The sequence below is a fragment of the Lacerta agilis genome, chromosome 9 (assembly GCF_009819535.1).
Source record: "Lacerta agilis isolate rLacAgi1 chromosome 9, rLacAgi1.pri, whole genome shotgun sequence".
In the NCBI taxonomy this organism is placed as follows: domain Eukaryota; kingdom Metazoa; phylum Chordata; class Lepidosauria; order Squamata; family Lacertidae; genus Lacerta; species Lacerta agilis.
In genome coordinates, this window is record NC_046320.1 from 56321703 (window position 1) to 56346289 (window position 24587).

Genomic DNA, 24587 nt, shown 5'->3' on the forward strand with positions numbered 1-24587 from the left:
ACTATATACACTGTTGTTGTAAATTTCTTTTTCAGACTGGCTTCCAGAATCCTCTTTCTCCTTTTGTTTTGTTTATAAATTTGAATGTTCTAGTGCTCCTGCAGCAGGAGCCTTCACAGGAAAAGCAGCTGAACATTTCTATTTGAGGAAAATCTCTATGAGATTTATACCCTCGGAGTGGGAAAAGTCTTGCTGAACCTAAACAAATGCCGTTTGAAGGTAGCAGCATGTCTAGCACAGCTATTTTCTGGTGCACGGGTGGTTTCCTCGCCATCACTCCACCCTTCAGGAATGTATTGTACAAGCAAGGAGGGGAAGAAGCTCACTGCTAACCTGTGCAGACAATAACATGTGGAGGGCCACAACTCACATCACCCCCAGTCCTTGGGCTGATAGGAGAAGGTTCATACTTAATGGATGTGGATAAAGCAAAAGGGTATGAAGCTACAAGACCTTAAGATGAGCAATATGTAACAAAATATTTTATATATATATAAAAAATAGTTAATACCATGGTGGCTGTGAAATTAAATTTTGCTATGAGGAAAAGATGGACATCTTTCTCTCATTCCTTTAGTAAGCAACACAAAACAGCTTCAGACAGCTCCTGTGCACAACCATTTATCCAATCTGATGCAATCATTAGATTTGCTCTTTTAATTTAACAAACACAATTATCCTTAAGATTTATGTACTGTAATTGGATTTGCATGACATTGTATTTATTGGCCGCCACTGCAATCTTCTGTGATTAATCATGTTCACCATGGAAATAATTTCCTCTTTACAGAATAGCTGTAAGTGGCTACATTTTAAAATTGTTATTGTGCTGTGCACATGGGTATAATGAAGAAAAGTTAAAAGGGAAAAGAAAGAGAGGATTTTGCTTTTTATGGCAAAGAGATTTTCTGGAACAGATTTGCATGCGTGGAGGGCATTTTCAAATAGTATGACGCTTGTTAGAGGCAAGTCAAATATTATGAATTGTTGCTTTCCCCACACACTGGATTGCATCCAGTCACACTCAGAATACATAGAGCCACTAATGTGGCTAGTGTAGGTCCATTAATTTCAATGGGCCTACTCTGAGAATAACCTGGATAGATGCAACACACTTCTTTTCTGCCAATAAGAACTGTGCATTCAGATATAAAATAAGGATAGCTGTGTGACTTGAAAAATGACTCGCAAGCAACAGTGGTTCCCACATTAGTTTGTAGAACACATTAAATAGCATCAAAAGGCAGAGAGAACCGGGCCTTTTACAAGCAATGGGCCTTGCTTCTCAATTAACATGTGGTGGAATCTTAAGCCATGGAAGGAGGTAGGCTTATTGCCAGATTTGTATGGGAACTATGGTTTTGCATTGAGTGCCATGTGGAACCTCATTTTAATTCCTTTTCCAGCTGACTGGAAAAATAATGCCTCGGTAGTGCTAAGAGGCCCTAATGAGGAGGCCACCCTTCTCTTACTGTGTGGCATTGCAATCTGCTTTAAATAGCTTTCCTATTTATCCAAACACCTGAAAGCTGCAAAAGCCTTTTGGGGCTTTCCTTCTAACAGCATTCTATGTACTTGTTTTTGGAGGGCTAAAGCTCTTTACACAGCAAAACCCCCATAGCTTTTTTCAATGATAATTAATCAATGCATTAATTACAGACATGTCCCATCCTTTGGTGGGAGGAAACACACACACATTGACCACCCCTTCCATTTTATCCTCATGGATAGCCTGTGAGAGTGACTGGTCCACATCAGCTGGTGAGCTTTGTGGCCAAAAAGGAATTCAAGCAGGATTCCACACCTCCCACCAGCACTAGTCCAACCTGGAGATGCTGGGAAGTGAACCTGGGATCTTCTGTACACAAAGCAGATGTTTTCTACCACTGAGCCACAGCCCTTCTCTTAAAACAAGTGCAGGTTGCACATTACAGCAAATTCCTTGCTAGTTCCGAATGTTCCTTTCTGTCAAGGTAGCTTCTTAATATTCTTCCCTTTAGTATTTTAAATGTGTTCATATTTAGTAAACACACTTAATTGTCTAATCATTAGCATCATTAAGGTTTTCTGAATCATTCCACTCAGCACGTAGCATTTTAAAATAAATTGCATATGTTATTAATCTGGCTAGGGCAGTAGAACTACTCAAAATAGTCCACTACTCATGATGGGGCACAAAGATCTATCAAGACACATGCTATTGACATTCATTAAGTGACACTCCAACCGTTCATTCACCATTGCCCGGCCAAAGTACAGACACATTGTACTTCTGTAATGGTCAATAACTAAACTGACAATGTAGATTTTTGACTCTCCAGTGCTAGGCAAGAATGCAAGTGGACATTATCTCCACATTATTCAAAGCAGAATAAGAAAAGTCATCTTTGACTCAGATATGCTATCTACAAAGGTCGTATACCCAAGGGATAAAGTAAATGCAGACATTTAGGCTGAGTAAGAAGTCTAATATTGCCAAGCACACTTGATTTGTCCACTACAACCCAGGGCAGCAACCAAAATAACCACCAGTTCAGGAAAGCAGCTGTGTGTCCTTTGCAACCAATTAAACATGCACACGATCTGTAGAGCAGCAAATTGCCATCTTAGCCAACTGGCTCAGAAACTAATGGGATTTGACAGGCAAAGGGAAGGAACAACTCTGCCCTTAAGAAAAGTGCTTCTGACTCCTCCTTATTTATCTATTACATTTTTATTCCTCCAAGGAGGGGCAGCAAAGCTGGCTCCCCCACCCCAACTACCCAGCATAGTAAAGCAATTAAGAGTCATCTATGAAGTTCATTGGGGGATCTTCAGCCACTTCAGTCTGTGTCCCGGCCTAACCTACTTCACAGTTTTGATATAACCGTGTACACTAGCTACATCAAGTTTCAGAAGAAAAAGAAAAGAAAGAAGCTCAACAACTTTGGTCCGCCCCAGGGACGCACCGGCTGGGATTGCTATGCCATTGTCCACATGTGCTCAAAATCTCTCTCAGCTCAGGGTTCATGTCAAGCTAGCTGGCCAGCTATACCTTACTGACAACTTGGAACAAAGGAAGGAAGCCTGAAAATGTGAGGGGTTAGCAACAAGGGGTAACACAGGCATGAGGTCTCTTCATATGCTGTGGCATTGAACCAGCTTATTCAGTTTCATGCCTGTTTTAAATTTAGTTTTTATGCAAGGTTATTGTGGATATTGGATTGTGCCCAACAGCACACATATAGAAGGAAAGCCCCCCCCCAACAGATCTTTCCCTTCACTTCCTCCCACCTGCTATCCTCATAACTCCTTAAAAGCGTCTTCAAAGAATCAGGGGACCTACCAAATTTTGCAATATGTGTCATCTAGGACAGCGCTGGGAGAAGGAAATGGATTGAGAAGGAACGATGTTGTGCTCCTTTGGCACATGTTTCCTCTGCACAATTCTGGGCAATTCACCCCTGCCCCAAGTAGTATCGGGTGACATGGACCACAATGTTCTGCAGGCCCCCTCAACCATTAGGAGAGGCTTTCCTGGGGGCACAGAGGTCAGCGGAGAAAGATCCAGCACACAAGCTGCCTTCCACTCAATGCAATGTTGGATACAGCCCATTTGTTTTAAAACTTGTTGCTAGTTGCTTTGGGAATCTTTGATTAATGGGCGAGGAGGAAATCTTTTACATGAAGAAATAAGCAAAGAGGAATTTGAACTCGGGCCTCTCCAGTCCACGTTAATCACTGTATCACTTTATCAGCTGGCTTCCTAGGACTCATTTGTCATCAAATAGCAAAAAATATTATACAGTATTTACCTAGGTAACCGAAGATAACCCCCAACACTAAGGAAGTTGGGAGGCATACACAAATCATAATGAAATCTGGGGAATCTAAAGGAAAAGGGGTATGTGTATAAATAGAAGCCACACCAGCTAACGTTCTTTAAAGCTGAGATTTCTGGTCTGAACACTGACTTTTAACATTTCAGTACCAAGCAGGTGAGCTTAAAAAAAACACTGTATCCAAAAACTCTTGTCTGATAAACATACAGCTTGCTTTGCAAAGAAATACAGCTGAATGGCTTGGGCCTTCTCCAAGGCTAATTTATTGCACGTCTAAATATAAAGTAGGTTCCCTTGACAGAGAACTGTGTAATGTCTACAAGACAAAAACCAGCACACACTGTTAGCTAGACAGACAGGGCAATGGACAGAAATGACTATTCAGTGCCTTACTGGCTGCCTGCCATTCTGCAAATGGCACAATTATGAAATATTTGAGAACATGACTTTTCATAAGATTAAATTTGGAGTTAGTTGTTTGTGATAAACACGCAATACTGACCATAACTCACCTTGGATACCAAGACCATAGCATGCAACATTAAACTGCACATCTTTTGCAAGCACGAAAAAGGTTAGGTTCTAAAAATAGGCAATGCACAGCTTAGCCTAGGTCTCCAAACTTTCTGGGACCCATGGATATTTTGGGGAGCAGAAAAACTGGCAGTGCTCAGAAGCCTCTCCCCTCCCCACCCGCCAAACAGGCAAAACACCTACAAAAAAGGACAAAAAATGCAATCAACCCCCTCAGCCAAACAATCCCCCTCCAGAAAGCGAACAAACAAACAAAAAACTATTCTCAATTAACAACCAATAAAAATTTAGTGAGGCAGGGGACCTTGGCAGATGCCAAGTTTATACCACAATGCCCATGCACAGGCATGTTGCATTTTTCAACTTTCAAATTCAAAAAATGAGGGGTGCTAACATCTTGTAACATGACCTTGGAATTCAAGAGATATTTTCCTTAAATTAATATAATATAATTTAGTTTTGCTTGGTAGGCAAAATGTGTGTAAAATTGCACAGAAACCATTACAATGATTGCCAAGCACTTGCAGTTATATTACATATTAATATTATTTTCCTTCTTTATTATTATTTAGCATTGCCAGACATTTTCAGAAGGTAAAATTAAAATTATTTGAATTTACGTAAGCTGTTTATGTGCTTCTGCATCAAATGCAGACTTACCAGGCTAAATGTTGTCCAATCACAAATATAACAGATTTGAAACAAAACAGAAAATTCTTTCCAGTAGCACCTTAGAGACCAACTGAGTTTGTTCTTGGTATGAGCTTTCGTGTGCATGCACACTTCTTCAGATAGTGTGCATGCACACGAAAGCTCATACCAAGAACAAACTCAGTTGGTCTCTAAGGTGCTACTGGAAAGAATTTTCTATTTTGTTTCGACTATGGCAGACCAACACGGCTACCCACCTGTAACTATAACAGATTTGAATTCGTCACACCCAAAAACGTATTTTTAACTCCCAAGTTGGGGGTTCCAGGCTTGGGCTGCATCTTATTGCATCTTATCCCCACCACCACCACCCCCAAACCAGCATTATGTCGTCGTCGTCCCCCCAATGGAGCCCGTGCTCTAGAAATTGTTTAAGAGAACTTTTTTTTTTTTTGACAGGTTGGACACAGATTAATCTTTACAGTGCCTGTGTTTGAACATCAAGCCAAGCATTGGCCATGAAAAAAAGTTCCCATTCCATGATTTAACACATCACCCAAATAAATCCCACAGAATTACAGGGAAGAAACCACAACATGCTCCAGAGTAAGTAGCTTCTTAGGAGACAGAATGCTAAGATGTCAAATAGCATTAAGACACAACCCTGCATTTCAACACCATCCCATCAGATGGACAGATATAGCACTAGAGAACTGCTGTATATAAGTAGACCCAACAAGCTCCACCCTAGCAGTGGCAGAGAGTGGCTATTCAATTTCTACTTGGAGAAATGAAAACTGCTTTTTTCATGTGTGGGATGTGAGCACTACAGAAAGAAACACAGTGCATTTTGAGCATTGCTGAAATGCCTTGAATTTCACTGTGGTATGTGCCTAAAAAGTTGCAGTGACAATAATCCTAAAGTGCATAGCCCTCCTGGACATCTTTTGAGACTATTCAAAAGAGGGCACCACATCCAGCTTTTTTTCTTTGGAAGGGGGACATACCGATATTTTGAAACAAATAACCAGTCTAAACTTAGCATTGTGATGCTGATTGTTTTGGAAATCGTTTGCAGAAGCAGTTCTGAAGGAAAGGCTTCGGCTTTGTTTATGTGTTTTAATCCACATTTCTCTACTCCATCCCAAGCTGCTGACAGGAAGAGTCCATGTTTTGCTTAACCTCGAATTACTCCCACATAAATAGTGAAAAGGGAACAAGAAAGGGGGGGGGGGACAGGCGGTGGCAAGCAGGGTGGCTTTTCCTTATTTTACAAGATTAACATCCCCGTGCAGATAAGGAGCACATTTTAATCCCTACTTCCTTACTACTCATTTTCCTTCACAGAAGAAGGGGGGGGGGACCTTTCCACTTCTGCAGTATATATCAGTGTCAGCAGCTCTTATACAACAGGGGTAAACACTGCACTTTTATGGAAAATGCATCCAACTAACAGGCTGTTGCTTCGCAGGGCCTATTCATATGTATTCAAAATCCCTTTCTGCTGGGCATGACCAATCATGAGATTCCCAACAAAGATAGAATATTTTTTATGTGTGCCACAACAGCTGCTAGGATTTTAATAGCTAAAAACTGGAAAACTGAAGAGCTACCAACAGTTGAAGAATGGCAGATGAAGTTGATTAAATATATGGAACTCTCAGAACTGACCGCGAAACTCCGAGACCAGAGGGAGGAGAAGGTGCAAGAAGATTGGAAGAAATTTAAAGAATATTTGAAACGACATGAAAAGATAGACATTTTAAATTGAAATCAGTGGATATTATAGGCGATAGCGATAAAATGTTAGTTTAAAATAGGATGTAAGTAGGTAGAATTGTGATTTTGTGTATTTTTGTTAAGAATAAGATTTGATATAAGATGGTAGATTAAGGATTAAGATAAATTGTGAAAGAAGAATTTAAAGTGGTTATAAAGTTACTACAGTATATTTGAAATGAACGCAGAAGAGAGGATGTGAGGAAGTCCCCCAAGTAAGGTTATAAATAAGATTAGAATAGTTAAATAGATGTATGATTGTGAGGTTTTGTTTTTGTTTTTTAGTTGTGTTGTTGTGTATTGTATTTTGTTGTGTATTTTGTACTTGTATGTATTTTTTGTATTTTTTTTAAATACCAATAAATTCTTATTAAAAAAAACAAAATCCCATAGATGGAACCACAGAAAGAGTGATTAACACTATCTTGTAGGAATAATTATTTTCAAGCCCCTGAAAGAAGTGAAAATCTTTTACATACTACAAGCTACCTTGATAATACTATTTCTAACTTTTAAAAAATAAAATAAACTGTGATCACAACTACTTTATTTTTATTTTACCGGTAGTACATTTAGATCCCACATTTCTTTGAATGCAAAACTCAAGGCGGCAAACTCAATGTAAATCACAACGGTTTGTGTTCTTGTTGATTATAAATTGATTCTGCTTCCATGTTCCAAGTTTTTAGAAGGAACTGCCAGTGCCGTCAAAGGGATCGGCCGCCCTGGCACGAGGATCCCTCGGCGCCCCCGGTGGGCCGCCTCTCTGCCCACCTCCCTCCCGCGCTGGCCGCCCCTCGGGAGGGGGGGTGGGCAAGCGGGAGATGAGGGGCGTGGCGCTGCAAGCCGGCCACCCTCCGGAGCCCCAGCTGGAGCGCTGGGAAGGGCGCGCAAAGCTCCGTGCCGCTCCAGCGCCACGCCCCTCATCCCCCACTCGCCCACCTCCCTCCCGCGCTGGCCACCCCTCGGGGGATGAGGGGCGTGGCGCTGGAGCGGCGCGGGGCTTTGCGCACCCTTCCCAGCACTCCAGCTGCGTCTCCGGAGGGCAGCCGGCTTGAAGCTTGCTTGCCGGCACGTGAGCGCCCGCCCGCCCATGGGGGCAGGCGCGGGTTGAGGAGGGGGCGCCTGGTATGCCGGCGGGCTCGCGGGGGCGCCCCTGGTGGGCCTGGCGCCCTGGTGCACCGCACCACCCAGCCCCTATGATGAGGCGGCCCTGGGAACTGCAACTTCTTTCTTTCTCTTTCTTTCTTAGCAAGAGTTGGGAGCTTGACGGTAGGGAAGGATAGAGAAGTTAGATACAGATGGGCAGCAAAAGCCAAGGCTGGGCAATACTAACCACAGGGAAGGATGTACTCAGGCAACAGTTCGACCACAAGTTTGGGTCTTTCGCTGACAGTCTGTCCCTGAATAAATCCAGTCTTTTCTCGTTTCATTTATTCACTTCTCCTGAGTTGAGGGGAATGCACCAGCCGGGAGCCTGCCCTCATTCTGTCTGTGAGTACAATCCTGGATTGAAATATTCCACTCAGATGCCTCAAAACACAGCACTTGGCTCCTTGGTCAATGGTAAGAACATACGAACAATCCTACTGCATCAAGCCAAAGGCCCATCTAGCCCATCATCCTGTTCCCGCAGTGGGAGCCCAGATGCCTATGCAAAGATCACAAGTAGGACCCGAGTGTAACAGCGCTCTTGCAACTTATGATTCCCAGCAATGGGCATTCAGAAGCAGGTTGTCTCCAACAGTGGAGGTAGTCATGGTCAACAAAAATTCTGATGATTTCTAAGATTTATTCAGGAGGTACCCTCGCCATCTTCAAACTTTTCTCCACAGTTACGAAGTCACGCCGGTAAAAAAAGAAATACACCCTTTTATAAATAAGGCATCTGGAATCCTCAAGATGCTAAACAGTTAGATACAAATCAGATTTATCCATGTTTGCAGCCACCTTAAGGACTGCAAAACCTAAAAAAGTAGTGCCAAACAGAATACAGCTGGGTGACAGTAGCTGTACTGTCCAAGGACATTTATTAATTAAGGAGACTACAGTGAGAGGATTCCCCCCCACACACACACACACCTTCTCCTTTGTTGCATTTGTTTAACAAGGTCACCCACTGATGACAATACATCTGAAACCAGTGACAGTTTTTAACACACACATACACACACACACACGTAAATCTTGAAGGCTGACATGCCAGAAGTGAAAGGCAAATCTTGTTGTTTTCACTAATAGCCTTGTAAAGGCAAACCGCTGTCCCGTTTGTACCACATCTTTAATTAGCTCCTTAAAAACCCTTTTAAGTATCGAACACAGGACTTTAAAAGCTCAGCCACAAATCCAGAGTGCACATTCACCCAAACACATGGCTAAGGTGCACACTTCCATTAGAAGTAAAAGTATAGTAACTGGAGAACATTTTTGAAAGCACCGTGGCGGTAATTCTCTTCTCAAAACAGTATTCACAAACAGATTTTATTGTGGGGGCAGAGAGGGTGAGATGACAGCGCTCATCAGCAACCTAAACTGGTGATTGTGGGAGCTCCGCACCTCAAATTACCAATGAGCACAACGGGGAAGAGGAGAATGCATTAATAAAACATTGAAAACAATGAATCAATACTGCAATGTTAGAGTTTCACCTAAATAATATCTGATTAGGCAGAAGTGGGTTCTGCTAACAAAGGGAAATAAAACAACTTGTTTCGGTTTTACATTCTAGATGGGGAGATGTGCATATAAGTTATTTTATACACCATTCTTTGGAGGGGGGAATCCTTCTAAAATTGTGTTTAAAACCATTTGAAACCTCAAATAGTTGTGATTCAGGACAACCTGCTTGCCGCCGCCACCGCCGCCACCACCACCCAGAATTACTCCCCCCTCCACATATTTGCATGGCCCTAGTTTCTGAAAGCTATTTGAGGCAGTCTCTAATGCAGTCTGTAACAAGGACAAAGCTATCTACCAGGGATGCAGAGACTGTGCAGATTAAACGAAAGAGCATCTTCTTGTTGGGCAATTCCATGACTAAGAGAGTTGAAGCAGCTACTCAAGAATGAATGTTTAAAAGAGCTGGGCAATGGCTGAAGGCAGGTGGTGAGGCAGACACCTTGGGCTCATCCATACTGCCAGGTCCAGGCAGCATGCTTTAACAAGGGGCACATCCACACAGCCTAGAAAACATGGGACAAGCAGAAAACTGTGTGGGTGTGCCCCTTTTTCAAGTGAAGCATGATGCCTGGGCCTGGCAGCAGTGGTAAGCTAAGCTGCAGCAACATCCTCCTCCCATAGGCAGCCAAGATGGGCATGAGATGGGGCAAGGCGGTGGTGGAGAGGCTGGGGACACCTGCACAGGTGGTGGCCATGCAATGAGTACATATTTGCGGGACAACCAGCAACAACGTGGACTTCCCTTGACTTCCGCACCACCTCTCCTAGCCATCCCAGTGACTGGCAGTGCTATTGGCACTGGGGGGATGCCATTGCAACTCCACCTTCCTTCACACGTCACTCCTGGGGGCTGGCGGGTGCCTGGTGGGGATACTGCCCAGAAGAAAGAACACTTTGCATGCTATCTAGAGTTCCATGGAGGGATATATAAAGCTAATAAATCCATCTGTCACCCCTACGGGCCATGCAAAGAAGGTGGAATCCAATTCTTGCTAGTCAGTCATCAGCCACTGCCAGCTGTATTCACAGAAGAACTGTTCACAGAAGAACTGTTCCAAAACCGCCAAAACAACAAGCAGCTTCTGGAAAGAAACAGGCTCTTGCTTAGGGTACCCTTTTTGCAAATGAAACACAGCTAGCTAGGTAAAATATCAGGTATCTCAACAGTGCTTTGATGGGCTAAATCAAGCAGAAGAGGTGAAATATTGATGAAAATTAAATCTGCAAGGAGAATTCCTTTAAGCTTAAGAGAGAGAAATGTGTGGTGAGTTTTCTTTCTTAATAGACAAAAACAAAACCCCACCCCCACCCACTTTCCCTCACACTGAGACAGGTCTGATTAAAACGGAGATATTCACACATGTCTTTAAGTTGCTTTTGTTTCATGTAACCAGCTAAGACTTTAGTCCCTCGTACATTTCAGAGGCTAGTCACTGGTACTAATCCTGATTAGTGCCATAAACTATACCCACCAATGAAACTCCCTGGGTAAGCTTCTTTCCCAACAACACAGCATCTCAGAATGCAGCCCACTGCAGAAAATAATGAGGTAACAAAACAAAACAAAACAAAACAAAACAAAACAAAACAAAACAAAACAAAACAAAAACAACTAGGAATTAAATTCAAGGAAGTATAAAGAGTAGGTAGATCTTTAACCACAGCAGCACACTTGGAAGGTCTTTCATGCTACTGATTTTCTTGTGTTGTGCTGACAACCAAAGCTCCTCTTTTGAGAAGTGTCTCCGTGAGTGGAGATATGCAAAACATATTGCCGCTTTAGTCTTCTAAGCATTTCCCCCCACAGGGCATTCAATAACTGCCAAATACAGGAATGAGTTATCACAGTGATAGCTGTTTTCTCCCTCTAAAGAGAAGTGCTTAGGCGGGATTCAAGTGTAACTCCCATTCATTTCGAGCGACACATCAACATTACAAAAAGCAACATATTTATTCAACTTTTTTGGACCGGCAACTTTTTTTTTTTGGCCACCTCATGAGAAGAGAAGACTCCCTAGAAAAGACCCAGATGTTGGGAAAGATGGAGGGCACAAGGAGAAGGGGACGACAGAGGATGAGATGGTTGGACAGTGTTCTCGAAGCCACTAACAGGAGTTTGGGCAAACTGTGGGAGGCAGTGAAAGATAGGCGTGCCTGGCTCTGGTCCATGGGGTCACGAAGAGTCGGACACGACTGAACGACTGAACAGCAACAACTTAGCTAGAGACATGTGTCCAATAAAATGCACAGGTTAAAATGTATCACTTTGACGCAGTCACTTAATACAATCCATACTAACCAATTAAATAAATATGTAGACGTAATAAACTTGTCAAATTTTGCTGAGCAGTTAAAATGCAACAATTTGGGGTTATTAGATTGCAGATTTAGAGCCAGGGACTTGTTAGCCTGATTTTTATTTTTTTGTACAGTGCCAACTTATATTAGTTGCTTTATAAACAATAAATATAATCGTTAATAAATATAGACGGCTTCATCTTATGGCCGGAAAAATGCATTATTACCAGTTTGGAAGATGGCTTGGAATATTACACCTTTTCCACAACGTAAATGGGAGGGAGGGAGGGAGAGAGAGATGAAAAAGGATGCCAAGTTTGTGTCATTTCTCCCTTGGGAAAAATCACAGAAGATATAAAATTTCAAGCATCTGTAATACTGAGCACAAGTTGTGTTTACTGAAATTTCTAGCAGGAAATTAACAGGAATGCCAAGGAATGGATGTAGTGTAAAACCTTGGTGCAACTGTCCTCAAGTCAGTACCTACAATCCTCTTTTTTTCAGAGGAACACCACTGCAGCTATCACAGTATTAAACACACACACCCACACCCCTGGTTCACATGTCACAGGAAGCCAAATTATGGCTTACTGGCACCGCATATGTGTGCAGGCTCTTGGAGAGGAAGACACAGTTGCTTTCCTCTTCCCTGGTCTCATTTACTCCAAACCTAGCATGTTTTCCAAACTTTTGACTTGTGGTTAAGCACTCTCCTCAGTCATCATGAGCTATAATCAAGAAGAAACCACCTTGGAGTAAAAAAAAAAGACCCAGGAAGAGCAAAGCGGCTAATTGTTCTTTAGAAGCCCACACATCCACACGGTCCTCATAAACCATAGTTTGGTTTACTGTGACATGAGAACCAGGTCACAGTCATGACTCTTTGTTAACAACTGTGCCTACACTTGCTGCAGAGGGAAGTGAGGGACAGGTGCGGCTTGTCAACCTGGGAAAAGGAAAACTAAATATTCGCTGCCTTGCAGGACATCTTCGGGGGGGGGGCTAAGGAGTAAACTCTACACAAATCTGGACCGAAGTCCCTATGATGGTTGGAGGGAGTCTTGTACAGTATTTCTTTTTCCGGAAACTCCTGCAGTTAAGGCAGTGCCAAACGTATTGTTCTGCTTTCCTTTGGCCAACATCAGCAAGGCCAGGGGTGGTGGGTCTTGTCGTCTGGGCAGCCCAGGACCTCCAGACACACTGCCCAGGGCTTGCGCTCCACAGAGGTCACTTCACACACTGTGATTCACCTCTGGAGGCACACTCCATTGTCTCCTGAGGCAGACAGGTGGCAACTGTCCTTAACCATTGTAACTTCCACTACATTTTTTCCCATATGGTGCCCAACATCATTTTATTCTGGAAAAGTTTTATTGAAGAACATGACAGAAGACTATGACACATTGTCTGTTCCTCATACCGTACACATTCATGTACACACCCTCTTATGGACAGTTGCGTAGAAATATACAGCTAGTCCAGAAGTTACAAAGTGGTGGAATTATGTTGGACACACAGATCTCACCCATTACCCATAAACTGACCCATCATCCATAAACCAATCATTCTACTCTTTTCTCTGTGTTCTCTGGGTTTTCTTCTTTCCAGCTGTCACTCTGCATACCATGGCTAATGAGCCTGTTAAGTTCCCACTGGGCTTGTTTTTAGACATTTTGTCTCACTGTTGTTCTTGTTTTGTTGTTGTTTAAAAAAGAGTTTCCTGTATTTTTGCCAACCTTGGGACTACCCCAAACATGCTGGAAAAAATACTTCTTTGTTGCATCTTAGTGGCCCCATTTTGCCCACATTCCTTGTGGCTTCCAAATCTGTGAGATTTCTACTACAAAGAGCAATACCCTGCAACACAGTTCCTATTGCATAATATCTAGTCATATTTCTTGACACCCTCAAACAATCCTAGAAAAAAATCAGCTGAGGCATGAACTCACAGAACATTTCTGCCTAACCTATGCCAAACATAATGGTGTTATAATTTCTCACGCTGTGGTACTATTCTTTTGTTAAGTAATACCAAAGGAGGTGTTATGATTTTGTTTGTTTGTTTGTTTGTTTTGCTGACTGATATGGATGCTGCAGACCACTACAATTCATAAGTCATTTTAGCTCTATCTTTGTTAAAATGAAATTTGTTCTTCACAGGTCAAAACTCTGATTTACATGACTATGATAAATCATGTGATATAATTTTAATATGCTATATATAATTTTAATATAATTTTTTATCCTATCTTCTGTTTGCAATCCCTCCCAGTTAGTATCATTTATAAATCAGAACAGCATACAGTACTCTTCATTTCCTTGTTAATCTAGGCACACTGAATGCAGGATAGACCCATCCACAATCTCTACCCTGCTGGTCAATGTCTTATTAGAGCACCTTGGCTCTGGTGTTCAGATCCATTATCTACCTGACTTATATGTAGCTCCTTACTACTCACACCTGCCCAACACGCTCAGCTGCCCACTTGTTGTTGTTGTTTAGTTGTGTCCGACTCTTCGTCACCCCATGGACCAGATCATGCCAGGCTCCTTCATGGATCACTGCCTTGTCATGGAGGAGGGGCTTGAATAACTCAGAGAAGCTATGAGTTATGCCGTACAGGGCTACCCAAGACGGACTGGTCATTGTGGAGAGTTTGGACTAAACATGATCCACCTGGAGCAGAAACGAGCAAGCCACTCCGGTATCCCTGCCAAGAAAACTCCATGGACAAAAACAACAGGCCCAGTTGTTACCACTGCTTTAAATCAAACAAATATCGTGGGGAAGAGGGTGCATACCAAGAGTAGGAAGGTCCAGTAATCACAGATTTACAATTTCTCACCTACTGCTGTCCTTAATCTATGGGTGTACCGGATTTCAACTTTCCACCTGGTTTGAGAATACCTAAACTGGTGCCCCTTCCAGATGCTGGCTCCAACTCCCAGCCCCAGCCAACACTATGAATGGTGAGGGATTATGGGAGTTGTAGTTCAAAACATCTAGAAGGAATCATATTACTGACCTCTGATCTATTTTTTTTTCCAGAAAACAACAATGGCCCAATGTGGACATCACACTAAGCTTTCAGTTCTGACATAATGAGAGATGGACACAAGATAAATGAAGCTGCATGTAGCTCCTTTCCAGTTCCTTTGCTCCTCCCTTCATATGAGCAATGAAACTATGGTCCATGGGCCACAAGCAGTCCATGGGGGTTGTTTAACCGGCCCACAAGCCACCCCTAAACTGAGTTGCCAGCTTGGCAAGTCTCCATGCGCTGTGCTAAACCGGCGCGGCGCGGCGCGGCGCGGGGACTCGCTTCCGCGGTGCCGGAAATCATGTCTGCATAGATGCAGGCACCGGAAATCCTGTCTGCGCAGGCGCCAGAAATCGCAGTCACGCGCACTCACACATGTGCGCGATCCGGCCCACGGAGGGATCTCTGCTGGAGTGAACTAGCCCAAGCAAGGTAAACCTTGCCGACCCCTGGTCTATAATCATAGGAACAAACCTCAGCTACAGATCATGGTTAAGAAGGTTGGATCTAAACCAGTGGTCAGCAAACTTTTTCCGCAGGGTGTTGGTCCACTGTCCCTCAGACCTTGGTGGGGCTCCCCCCCCCCAGGAGCCAACATGTTCACATGATCACAGTAGTAATCCATAGAGTTCTCTGGGAAGAAGGATTGATTGTTAAACCATTATGGGAATTGTAGCTCTGCGAGAATACAGAGTCTCCTGAAAGCTCCCTGCCCCATAACGAACTACAGTTCCCAGGATTCTTTGAGAGAAGCCATCACTGCTTCAAATGTATAGTCCAAATGAAGCCAGTGATCTGTAAACTATGCTGGTAGGTTCATTGTCGCTACCCCCACCAATGGTTTCCTACTGTAGTAGAAGGGACACCTCTTCTACTTTTGATCTGGAAATACCTTGAGGTATCTTTTTAGTCTCTGTGTGAAAATAAGTATAAATATCATAATTTTAAGTGAAGTAAGATAGATTTATCTTTGCCTATGTATGCAGCGAATCTCAAGGTTCTGTGTAGCTAACAAATGCTCCTATCTGCAAAGGAAAAAGCAAGGAGGAGGATTGTGTATGTGAATGGACAAATATTGAGACACTGAATTAGTTCTCCTGATTTGACTTTGGATGCCTTCATATTTATTTTACTTTTTCTCATGTTTCCCATTTGGAATAGCCTAATAAGACAACAAAATTCCATTTCGTTGGGTTGAGAGATTGTCACTGTTTGCCTTTCAGCTGTCCACTGCAGGTTTCCTGCATAAATGTTTCCACGCCCTTACAGATGTTCATATCTTAGTACAGATCTGTTTCCCTTGAGGGTCAGCCAAACCATTAAGAATCTGTGTTTTAAGGTGGGAGGAGCTGCCCAGCATCTGGCAATGGAATATAATCTATATATTCAAAATCTGTTTAAGGCTTCTTTAATTTTTCCAAAGCCGCTCCTTCAACTTCCTCAGTAATATTGGAACGTTTTCTTCCTAATGGGTCCTCCGAGATTAAAAATGAGCACCTGTGCTTGTACAATCGTATTTTCACACAGAATGCGATCTGCAGCACTATGCTTACTTGGAAACAAGTTTTTTGCAATGGAGCTTCCTTCCCAGAAAATGCTCTGGGATGTTAAAAGGAGTGGAACAAAGAATAATGGAAAATTAATGTCTCTCAAACTAGCAGCACATCTTACGGAACAGCACAAAAGATAGCCAGCCGCAAATGACTCCAGCACAACAGTATACATATTTCCAAAATTCTGGAAACCCATGAAGTAGATTTAGAGCACATTCCTATATTCAGTGTCTGCTGACAATAGGGTCTGATGGAAGCCATGAAACACCAACAGATTGCCATGAACACTTCTGCCACCAAAACACACACACCAGCAAAGATATAGTGGCAAAACAGGTGAATTTGGGTGTGCCCATGCGTCTTATAGGAGTGACACAGGAGACACAAAATCCTATAAACCTTGAGTGATATTCAACTAAGTTTTATTAAGAGTGGACTCAATTTAACTGGTGGACCTAACTTACGTTTATTAAATTTAATGGGTCTACTTAGCTGCATGTTACCCCTTCAATTCACAATCAGAGTTTAATAAGAATAATTTTTGTTTTTTAATACCCCGCCCTGCAATCTGGACAGCTTACAGCATATCTAAAAACATACATCAAGTATTTAAAACCTCCCATTCCAGGGCTGACTTCAGGTGTCTCGTGTCATTTTTTTTATCTCCTTGACATCTGAAGAGAGGGTGTTCCACAGGGAGGGCACCACTACTGAGAAGGCCCTCTGCCTGGTTCCCTGTAACTTTGCCACTCGCAGTGAGGGAACCGCCAGAAGGCCCTCAGAGGAGGACCTCAGTGCCCATGCTGAGTGATGGGGGTAGAGATGCTGCTTCAGGTATACTGTCAAGGTCGTTTAGGGCTTTAAAGGTCAGCACCAACACTTTGAATTGTGCTCAGAAACGTACTGGGAGCCAATGTGGATCTCTCAGGACCGGTGTTATGTGGTCCTGGCGGCCACTCCCAGTCACCAGTCTAGCTGCAGCATCCCGGATTAGCTGTAGTTTCTGGGTCACCTTTCAAGGTAGCCCCACATAGAGCGCATTGAAGCAGTCCAAGCAGGAGATAACCAAGCCATGCACTATTCTGGCGAGACACTCTGCAGGCAGGTAGGGTCTCAGCCCACATACCAGATGGAGCTGGTACATACCGTAGCTGCCCTGGACACAGAATTGACCTGCGCCTCCATGGACAGCTGTGAGTCCAAAATGACTCCCAGGCTGCGCACCTGGTCTTTCAGGGGCACAGTTACCCCATTCAGGACCAGGGAGTCCCCAATACCCACCTGCCCGTCCCCCCAAAACAGTACTTCTGTTTCAGCTTCAATCTGTTGGCCACCATCCATCTGCCAACCACCTTCACCGCCCTCACTGCATCCGATTTGAAGGAGAGGTAGAGCTGGGAATCATCTGCATACACACACACAGAAGCCTACCAATTTGTTCTCTAACCTATGAGAGGAAAAAACCATACATCTTTGAGAAAAGTTGTTGTTGTTTTTTAAACCCCATCAACCACACATCAATTTATTTGTATCAAAGGACTGCCCCTTCCAGTTCTTAAACTTTATGGCCAGGGTTTGGAACTTCAGTCCCAAGGGCCAAATGTGGCCCTCAGGCCACCCATAATTATTATAATTATTATTATTATTTATTTGTACCCCGCCCATCTGGCTGGGTCTCCCCAGCTACTCTGGGCAGCTTCCAACAAATATTAAAATACATTAAAATATCACAGATTAAAAACTTCCCTAAACAGGGCTGCCTTCAGCTATTTTCTGAATGTCAGGTAGTTGTTTATCTCCTTGAGCTCTGATGGGAGAGCATTCCACAGGGCGGGCGCCACTACCAAGAAGGCCCTCTGCCTGGTTCCCTGTAGCTTTGCTTCTCGCAGTGAAGGAACCACCAGAAGGCCTTCGGCACTGGATCTCAGTGTCCGGGCTGAACGATGGGGGTGGAGACGCTCCTTCAGGTATACAGGACCTCCTACAGGCCATTTCCTCCTTGAACATTCTTGCCTGGTGATTCTCCAGTGGTTCTGGCTTCATCTCCAGGGACAGCTGAAGAAGGTAGCATTAGATTAGTGTTCCTCAGCTCCCTGACTTTTGAACTTTGTGTTGCCTAACAACACTATTGTATCTTGTGCTATTTAACATCCATATGAAGTCAATGTGAGTGGTCAGTAGGAGATCTTCAATGAAGTGTCATCAGGGCACTGATGAAACCCAACTTTTTTTCTTGATAGCATCTGAATCAGGGATGGGTGAGCAGGCCCTGATGTCCAGATGCAGTGGTGGACTTTGAGGGCTAACAACTGGGTCAGAATCCTGGCAAGTCAGAGGTGGGTGATTCCCAGGTTGAGAAGTCAGTAAAGGAGGTCCCAGTCTCCCTGAATGAGTAGGTGTGTAGTTTGTGGGTGCTCCTTGATCCCTTTTATATCTATGCATGTGTTTAGGTTTTTCTTCTGTTTTGGTTTTCTACTAGTTTTAAGATTATAAATATAATAAGCGCAATAAGTAAATAAATAATAGATCTAGCCCTGTTACTGGGGGTGTAAGTCTCCTCAGTAGCTAAGAATGTATTTTCTGAATCGGGATAGCTTGACCACACTTGTCCATGCATTAGTAACATCAAGGCTGGATTACTGCCATACACTCTATGTGGGGCTACTCTTAAGGTTGGTCGGGCGGCAGAAGCAAGTCAGTGGCTAGGTTGTTTGGGGGGGACAAACTGCTATCAAGATAGGTAAAGGGACCCCTGACCATTAGGTCCAGTTGTGTCCGACTCTGGGGTTGCAGCGCTCATCTTGCGTTAATGGCCGAGGGAGCCGGCGTACAGCTTCCGGGTCATGTGGCCAGCATGACAAAGCCGCTTCTGGCGAACCAGAGCAGCGCACAGAAACGCCGTTTACCTTTCCGCCGGAGCGGTACCTATTTATCTACTTGCACTTTGACGTGCTTTTGAACTGCTAGGTGGGCAGTAGCTGGGACCGAGCAACGGGAGTTCACGGGGATTCGAACCGCCAGCCTTGTGATCAGCAAGCCCTAGGCTCAGTGGTTTAACCAAGAGCGCCACCCGCGTCCCGGGTGTATCAAGATACAACACCATATTTTCTGGATTTGCATTTGTTTCCAGTCTGCTACCAGGGAAAGTTCAACATTTTGGTACTGACATGTAAGATCCAATACAGCTCAGGACAAGGTTACTTAAGGGACCACCTTATCCCTTATATTCCCAGTAGGTCACTGTGTTGTGCAGGAGAGTTTCTCCTTAAATTCCCCAAAATATCAGAAGCAAGAACTCAGAGCAGGGCCTTCAGCATAGTGGCCTGTTTTGTGGAGCAGCATCCCTGTTGACATATGACAAGCAAACCACTAGATGTACTTTCCAGAAACAACTGAAGACAATTTCGTTTACACAAGCTTTTCCAGCCACATGAAAATATATCTGCATTAGGTTTAAAAACAATACAGAAGAAACACCTATCTTTAGTTATATTTGTACTTTTTAAAACAAATTTTAGCTGTTTATGGTATGATTGTAACATGCCTTGCGACAAATGCAAAAGGTGATTCATGAATTAATTAAATAACAACTAGAATGGTCCTAAGTTCTGGCTTCTGTCAGAGCATCTTCACAATTCTAAAGATACTTCATCCTCATAACTAAACCGTTAACTAAACACATTTATTTATATCGGTTTGTCTTCAGTTCAAAATCTCCCTTTGGTGAATGTTGAATTATACATTCTTTTAAAACTTCCCAGATACTTGTTTCCTGTGCAATTCATTCATTAACTTCACTCTTCACTTTCCCCTTTTTAAAATGAGAACCTTTTCAGTCCTTTGAAACAAGCTAAAAGTTATTATGCTGACTCATGTTTCCCAATCATTTGCATTCAACTCAGCTTCCTTTTTAAAAAGTAATCTTTTTCAAAAATAAAAAGGCATAAATCTCTAAATTCCCGCTTAGATTTTTTCCCCCTTTTTGCATAATTTTACTCCAACACATCATTGAAGTAATTTCAAAGAACTGTATCAACACTGTAAGAGCAAACATCAGTTGCTACTGATAACCAAAACGACCTTAACGACGTTTTGCTGCTTCTATAAACTTCAGAATGCTATCACCCTATTCAGAAGCAAATGGCAACGTGACTGAAATGCAGCGAAGGCGAAGAAAAATGCAGTAAAGTAGAGCCTTGCGAGTTTAGCACACATCGGCTTTCAATTCCCATGCACTGCCCTAATGGTGTTGTGCACAAGCCATTAAGTCGCTGAACTTTTTTTTTTATTTTGCACAAAGCAACGGTGGCTTGCAAACTCCAAGCTACTCTCCCTTAAGCTTTCCATTTCACAATAGCAACAGAGCAGTTAGAGTCTATCTTCAGCTCATCAGCACCCTGTCAGAAGTACATTGCACAACATTTTATCTCCTTACCCCTGGTGTGCATCGAGAGCAGCATGAGGAGGGAAACGTGAAACCTCCAGTTTGATTCTTCTAGCCAGTTCATTGCAGTAGCAGCAGCAGCAGCAGCAGCAGCACTGATTTGCTTGTGGTTTAAATCTCCCGTTTCTTTCCTTTTCTTATTTCACTTTACAGCCCTTTTGCACTCACGCCTCTCTCAGATCCTCACATGAGTCTTGCCAGCAAAGCCTGGAGAGGAGAAAGGTGAAAGACAAGCCTGTTACAAACTGGTTCTGTCACCACATAGTCCTCAACTGATCACCCTCGTGGGGAGGACAACAAAAGGGCAGCAGGGCTCTCAAGCCGGACTGGATTCCTGAGACAGGAGCATGGACTGATTGCTGCCCACACTGGGAATGTGTGTAAACTTAGAAGCTGCAGCCAGAGAGACAGAGACAGAGAGATTTCAGCTCCTCTCTTCTCTTTTACACTCATGTGCACAAAACAAAGCCGGGAGATCCTTGAGGAATACAAAGAAACTACCAAACTGCCAGGCGTTATTATGAAAACAAAAGTACAACTGTGATTTCTTCAGTTCGAATTAGCTTGTTAACCATGCCTTGCACTGAGCAACAGAAAGTTGTGCAGCTTCAAATTATGGGGTTTTAAAAAGCTGTTTGTTTGGCTTCTCATTTCAGTCTATTCCCGAGGAAGCAAGGCCAAAAAAAGAGAGAAGTTTTTAAAAAGTGGCATTTTATGTAAACTGGGCTTTAAGATCACTGTGTATTCCACTCGGTATACAGTGGAGCAGAAGGAAGTGGGCACATCAATCTGCAGGTTTTAAAGGGTGATTAATCATCAGTAATATTTTTTCGTTGTTTCTATAGTGATGGGTGATATTACTCAAACTGGGCTTTCCTAAACACAGGCTAATTTCGGCTCATTTTTGATCAGGCCCAATTACTATTTTAAGCACAGCTTCATCAAAGCTCCATCACACTTTTGGAGACGCCACTGGGAACACAAGATCTGGAACAAGCTGGGGCTCTGTATGCTCTCCATCACTTCTGCAAGGCTCCCTGCTCTTCTCCTTAAATCTCTGCATGGAACGCTAGTGCCCCAGAAGTGTCCTTTCATAACAACCGAAAGCACCAAGAGTCTATAATTTCCTTGGCCCCTGGTGCCAAGAATGCATGCTAAGGATTCCTAGGAATTGTACCATTCAAGGGTTCCTTTGCTAAGGATCCAGAACCTCTGGGAAATGGCATTGCACATAGCTTTTGTCATTGCAAGGCCTAATGAATGCCTAGCCCCTTGCATCCTTGCTGTAAGGCAAGTTTCAGCAGTGAGGTGGCTGGAGGCTGCTTGTGGGGAGGCAGGGGCTCAGTTTAGTATGAGCTAAGCTCAAACTCCAGAGATCTGGAGGTGGAAGGGAACAACTACTCTGAAAATTTTGGACTTGGGAAAGTTTGATTCTGAAGTTTGGGTGCATCACTATTAGACAACAGTCCTATGCCCTCTTACCTGTGGGTAAGCCCTGTTAAAAACTCACTGGGACTTACTCCTGAAAAGACATGGAGAAGATGGCACTGCTAGTTACTAAAATGTCTGGGGCCAAACGTGGCCCCACTTTGTAAACCTGGGTTCCTGATGTTTTTGCAAGATAGCATGTCCACTTGCTTTTGGTCACCCACAATGGCAGATTAGCTATAACCCTGATATCAAAATATAGCAGGACATGTTGTTTGTAGTTTAATGTTATATATTTACTGAGCAGCCACAAACCCATCATCTTGGATAACATCTAGGTTATTTTGATCTGATCAAAGAAAGGTTGTGCAGGTGAAATACATCTATGCTCTTCAACAACCACAAAATATATTATTTTGACACAAGACTCAGTCTTTCATGATGAATTTAGAAGTTAAACTAGGTGAAAAGGATAGCCCAAGCTGAATCAAAATATACAAGCATACCAGTATACCAACAGTGGGGGGGTTAATCATTGAAAATATACATATATGCAAAACATAATTGAATATATTACACAAACCAATATTTCACCATTTCTTACCATATATACTTTGTACAAAGTTTTTTTTAAAATCACAATATCACATTATTGTAATTTTAAAAATGGGTCATAATTCAGTAGTAAAACATTAGCTTTGTATGCAAAAGATCCCAAGTTCAAACCCTAGTGTCTCCAGTTAGGGCTTGTTAAGCCTCCAGCCCGGAACCCGGAGAGCTGTTGCCAGTCAGTGTTGGCAATACTGAGCTAGACAAACCAATGGTCCGACTGAGTGAGTACAAAGCAGTTTCTTAAGTTCCAAAATCAGCAGGACACCCTTTCATTTCTTAAAGTGGTTTCTCTAAGGGTCAGGTCTTAACTGAAAGAATTCCCAGTTCTGAAAAGAACAACCAAACATCTGGCCCAAACAATACTGTCATCCTTATAATACTGCAAGAAAAGGGCAGTGTGTGTGGATAAGATTCTGTTTGGTGGGTAGGACAGTGGTGACCACAAGGATGGCCAGAACTGAAACATGAAGTGAACTCGACCTTATGAAGGCAGTGTGAGGAGGAACAGAGACATTATGAGTTCCATACTTGGCATTTCCTCCTAGACTGTGGAAGGTAGAGACATAGGGCAACAGGAATGTGTGTCCCCATTCCTGGGCAGGGAAATAGGAACAGAGGGAGGAAGGAGCATGGTGGTGTTCAGTGAGGGGACTCAAAAACTATCTGAGGAGGGACCCCTTCCTGAAAGAGGGGAAGAATAAGCAGACACAGAGGATTTGGCATAAAAAGCCATCTCTACCCGCAGGCTGGCTCCTACAGGGTTTCATGCACCAAAGTCTGGTTGAAGCAGGGGCTAACATTGTAAATAACAAAATAAAATAAAAGGTGAAGATGCTGCTGTCTTTGTTATTTGTTTGTTTGTTTGAGTCATTTGTAGATCGCCTTTCCATCCAAGGATCCCAAAGGAATTAGCGGAATAGAATTCCAACACTAACTGTACCCCCAACCTTGCCCACTCAGAAGTAAATCTAGAGAATTCAATGGATATTACTCGCATGCAAGTGGGCCCAAAGCATTAAAACATGTGTAAAATTGAGTATGTATTAAAAAAAATACTTAAAATCTAAATAAAAAATCAAAAGGAGACAATGGCTTGGTTCGCACAATATTATGAACTTAGTGACACTGCGGCTGCATTCTCATCACAGTTTATTCTGTTTTCACTACGTTTCCACCAACTGTTGATTTCCACATTGTATTTAAGTTTTCACAGACTGTAAAAGCCAATTCCAGAACTGTAGTGGAATATTTCTGTATTATTTACAGGTGGGTGTTTTCTGGAAGCAAATAATACAAAAATGAAAAAGCAGTAAACCTGCACTATTGTTCCAGAAGTACCGGTAGGTTTTGTGCAAAAGTTCAAATATAAGAAGCTTTTGTGCAAAAGCTCAAATATAATGTGGAATGTAATGGAATAAACTGCCATGTGAATGCAGCCTGCATGGATATCTGACCTCCCAGAGAGCAGTTTGTACTCATTTAGTTCCTCCCTTGCCTTTTCTGCTGCTGCGCTGCATGAGCAAAACCAAGGTTTGGCTTAGTGTGGCCTCTGAACTAGGACTTGTGGTTTAGACTCCTCACCAAACCACAGGCTAAGAGGTTTGGACCTGGAACAACACTACATTGTGAAGTAGTGACATACTTGGGTGGAGGAGAGGCTTCCCCCACCATGACTAATGGGGATGGAGGCTTAGACAAATTCTCCAAGATCAGAGGCAGCATGCTTCTAGAACAAAAACTAGGGATG

At 43.0% G+C, this 24587-nt stretch overlaps 1 protein-coding gene across 2 annotated transcripts in view; it reads right to left on the reverse strand.

Moving 5' to 3' along the window:
• BMPR1B (bone morphogenetic protein receptor type 1B) overlaps nt 1-24587 on the reverse strand; it is a 129193-nt gene that overhangs the window by 53957 nt on the left and 50649 nt on the right. The window contains exon 2 of one of the 2 annotated variants that reach the window (XM_033160522.1): nt 20792-21007. In XM_033160522.1, coding sequence (XP_033016413.1) covers nt 20792-20864 — 73 coding nt within the window. In that variant the 5' untranslated portion in view covers nt 20865-21007. Of the gene's footprint in view, nt 1-20791; nt 21190-24587 lie in introns of those variants that run through there. The other variant, XM_033160521.1, reaches the window with a different exon arrangement.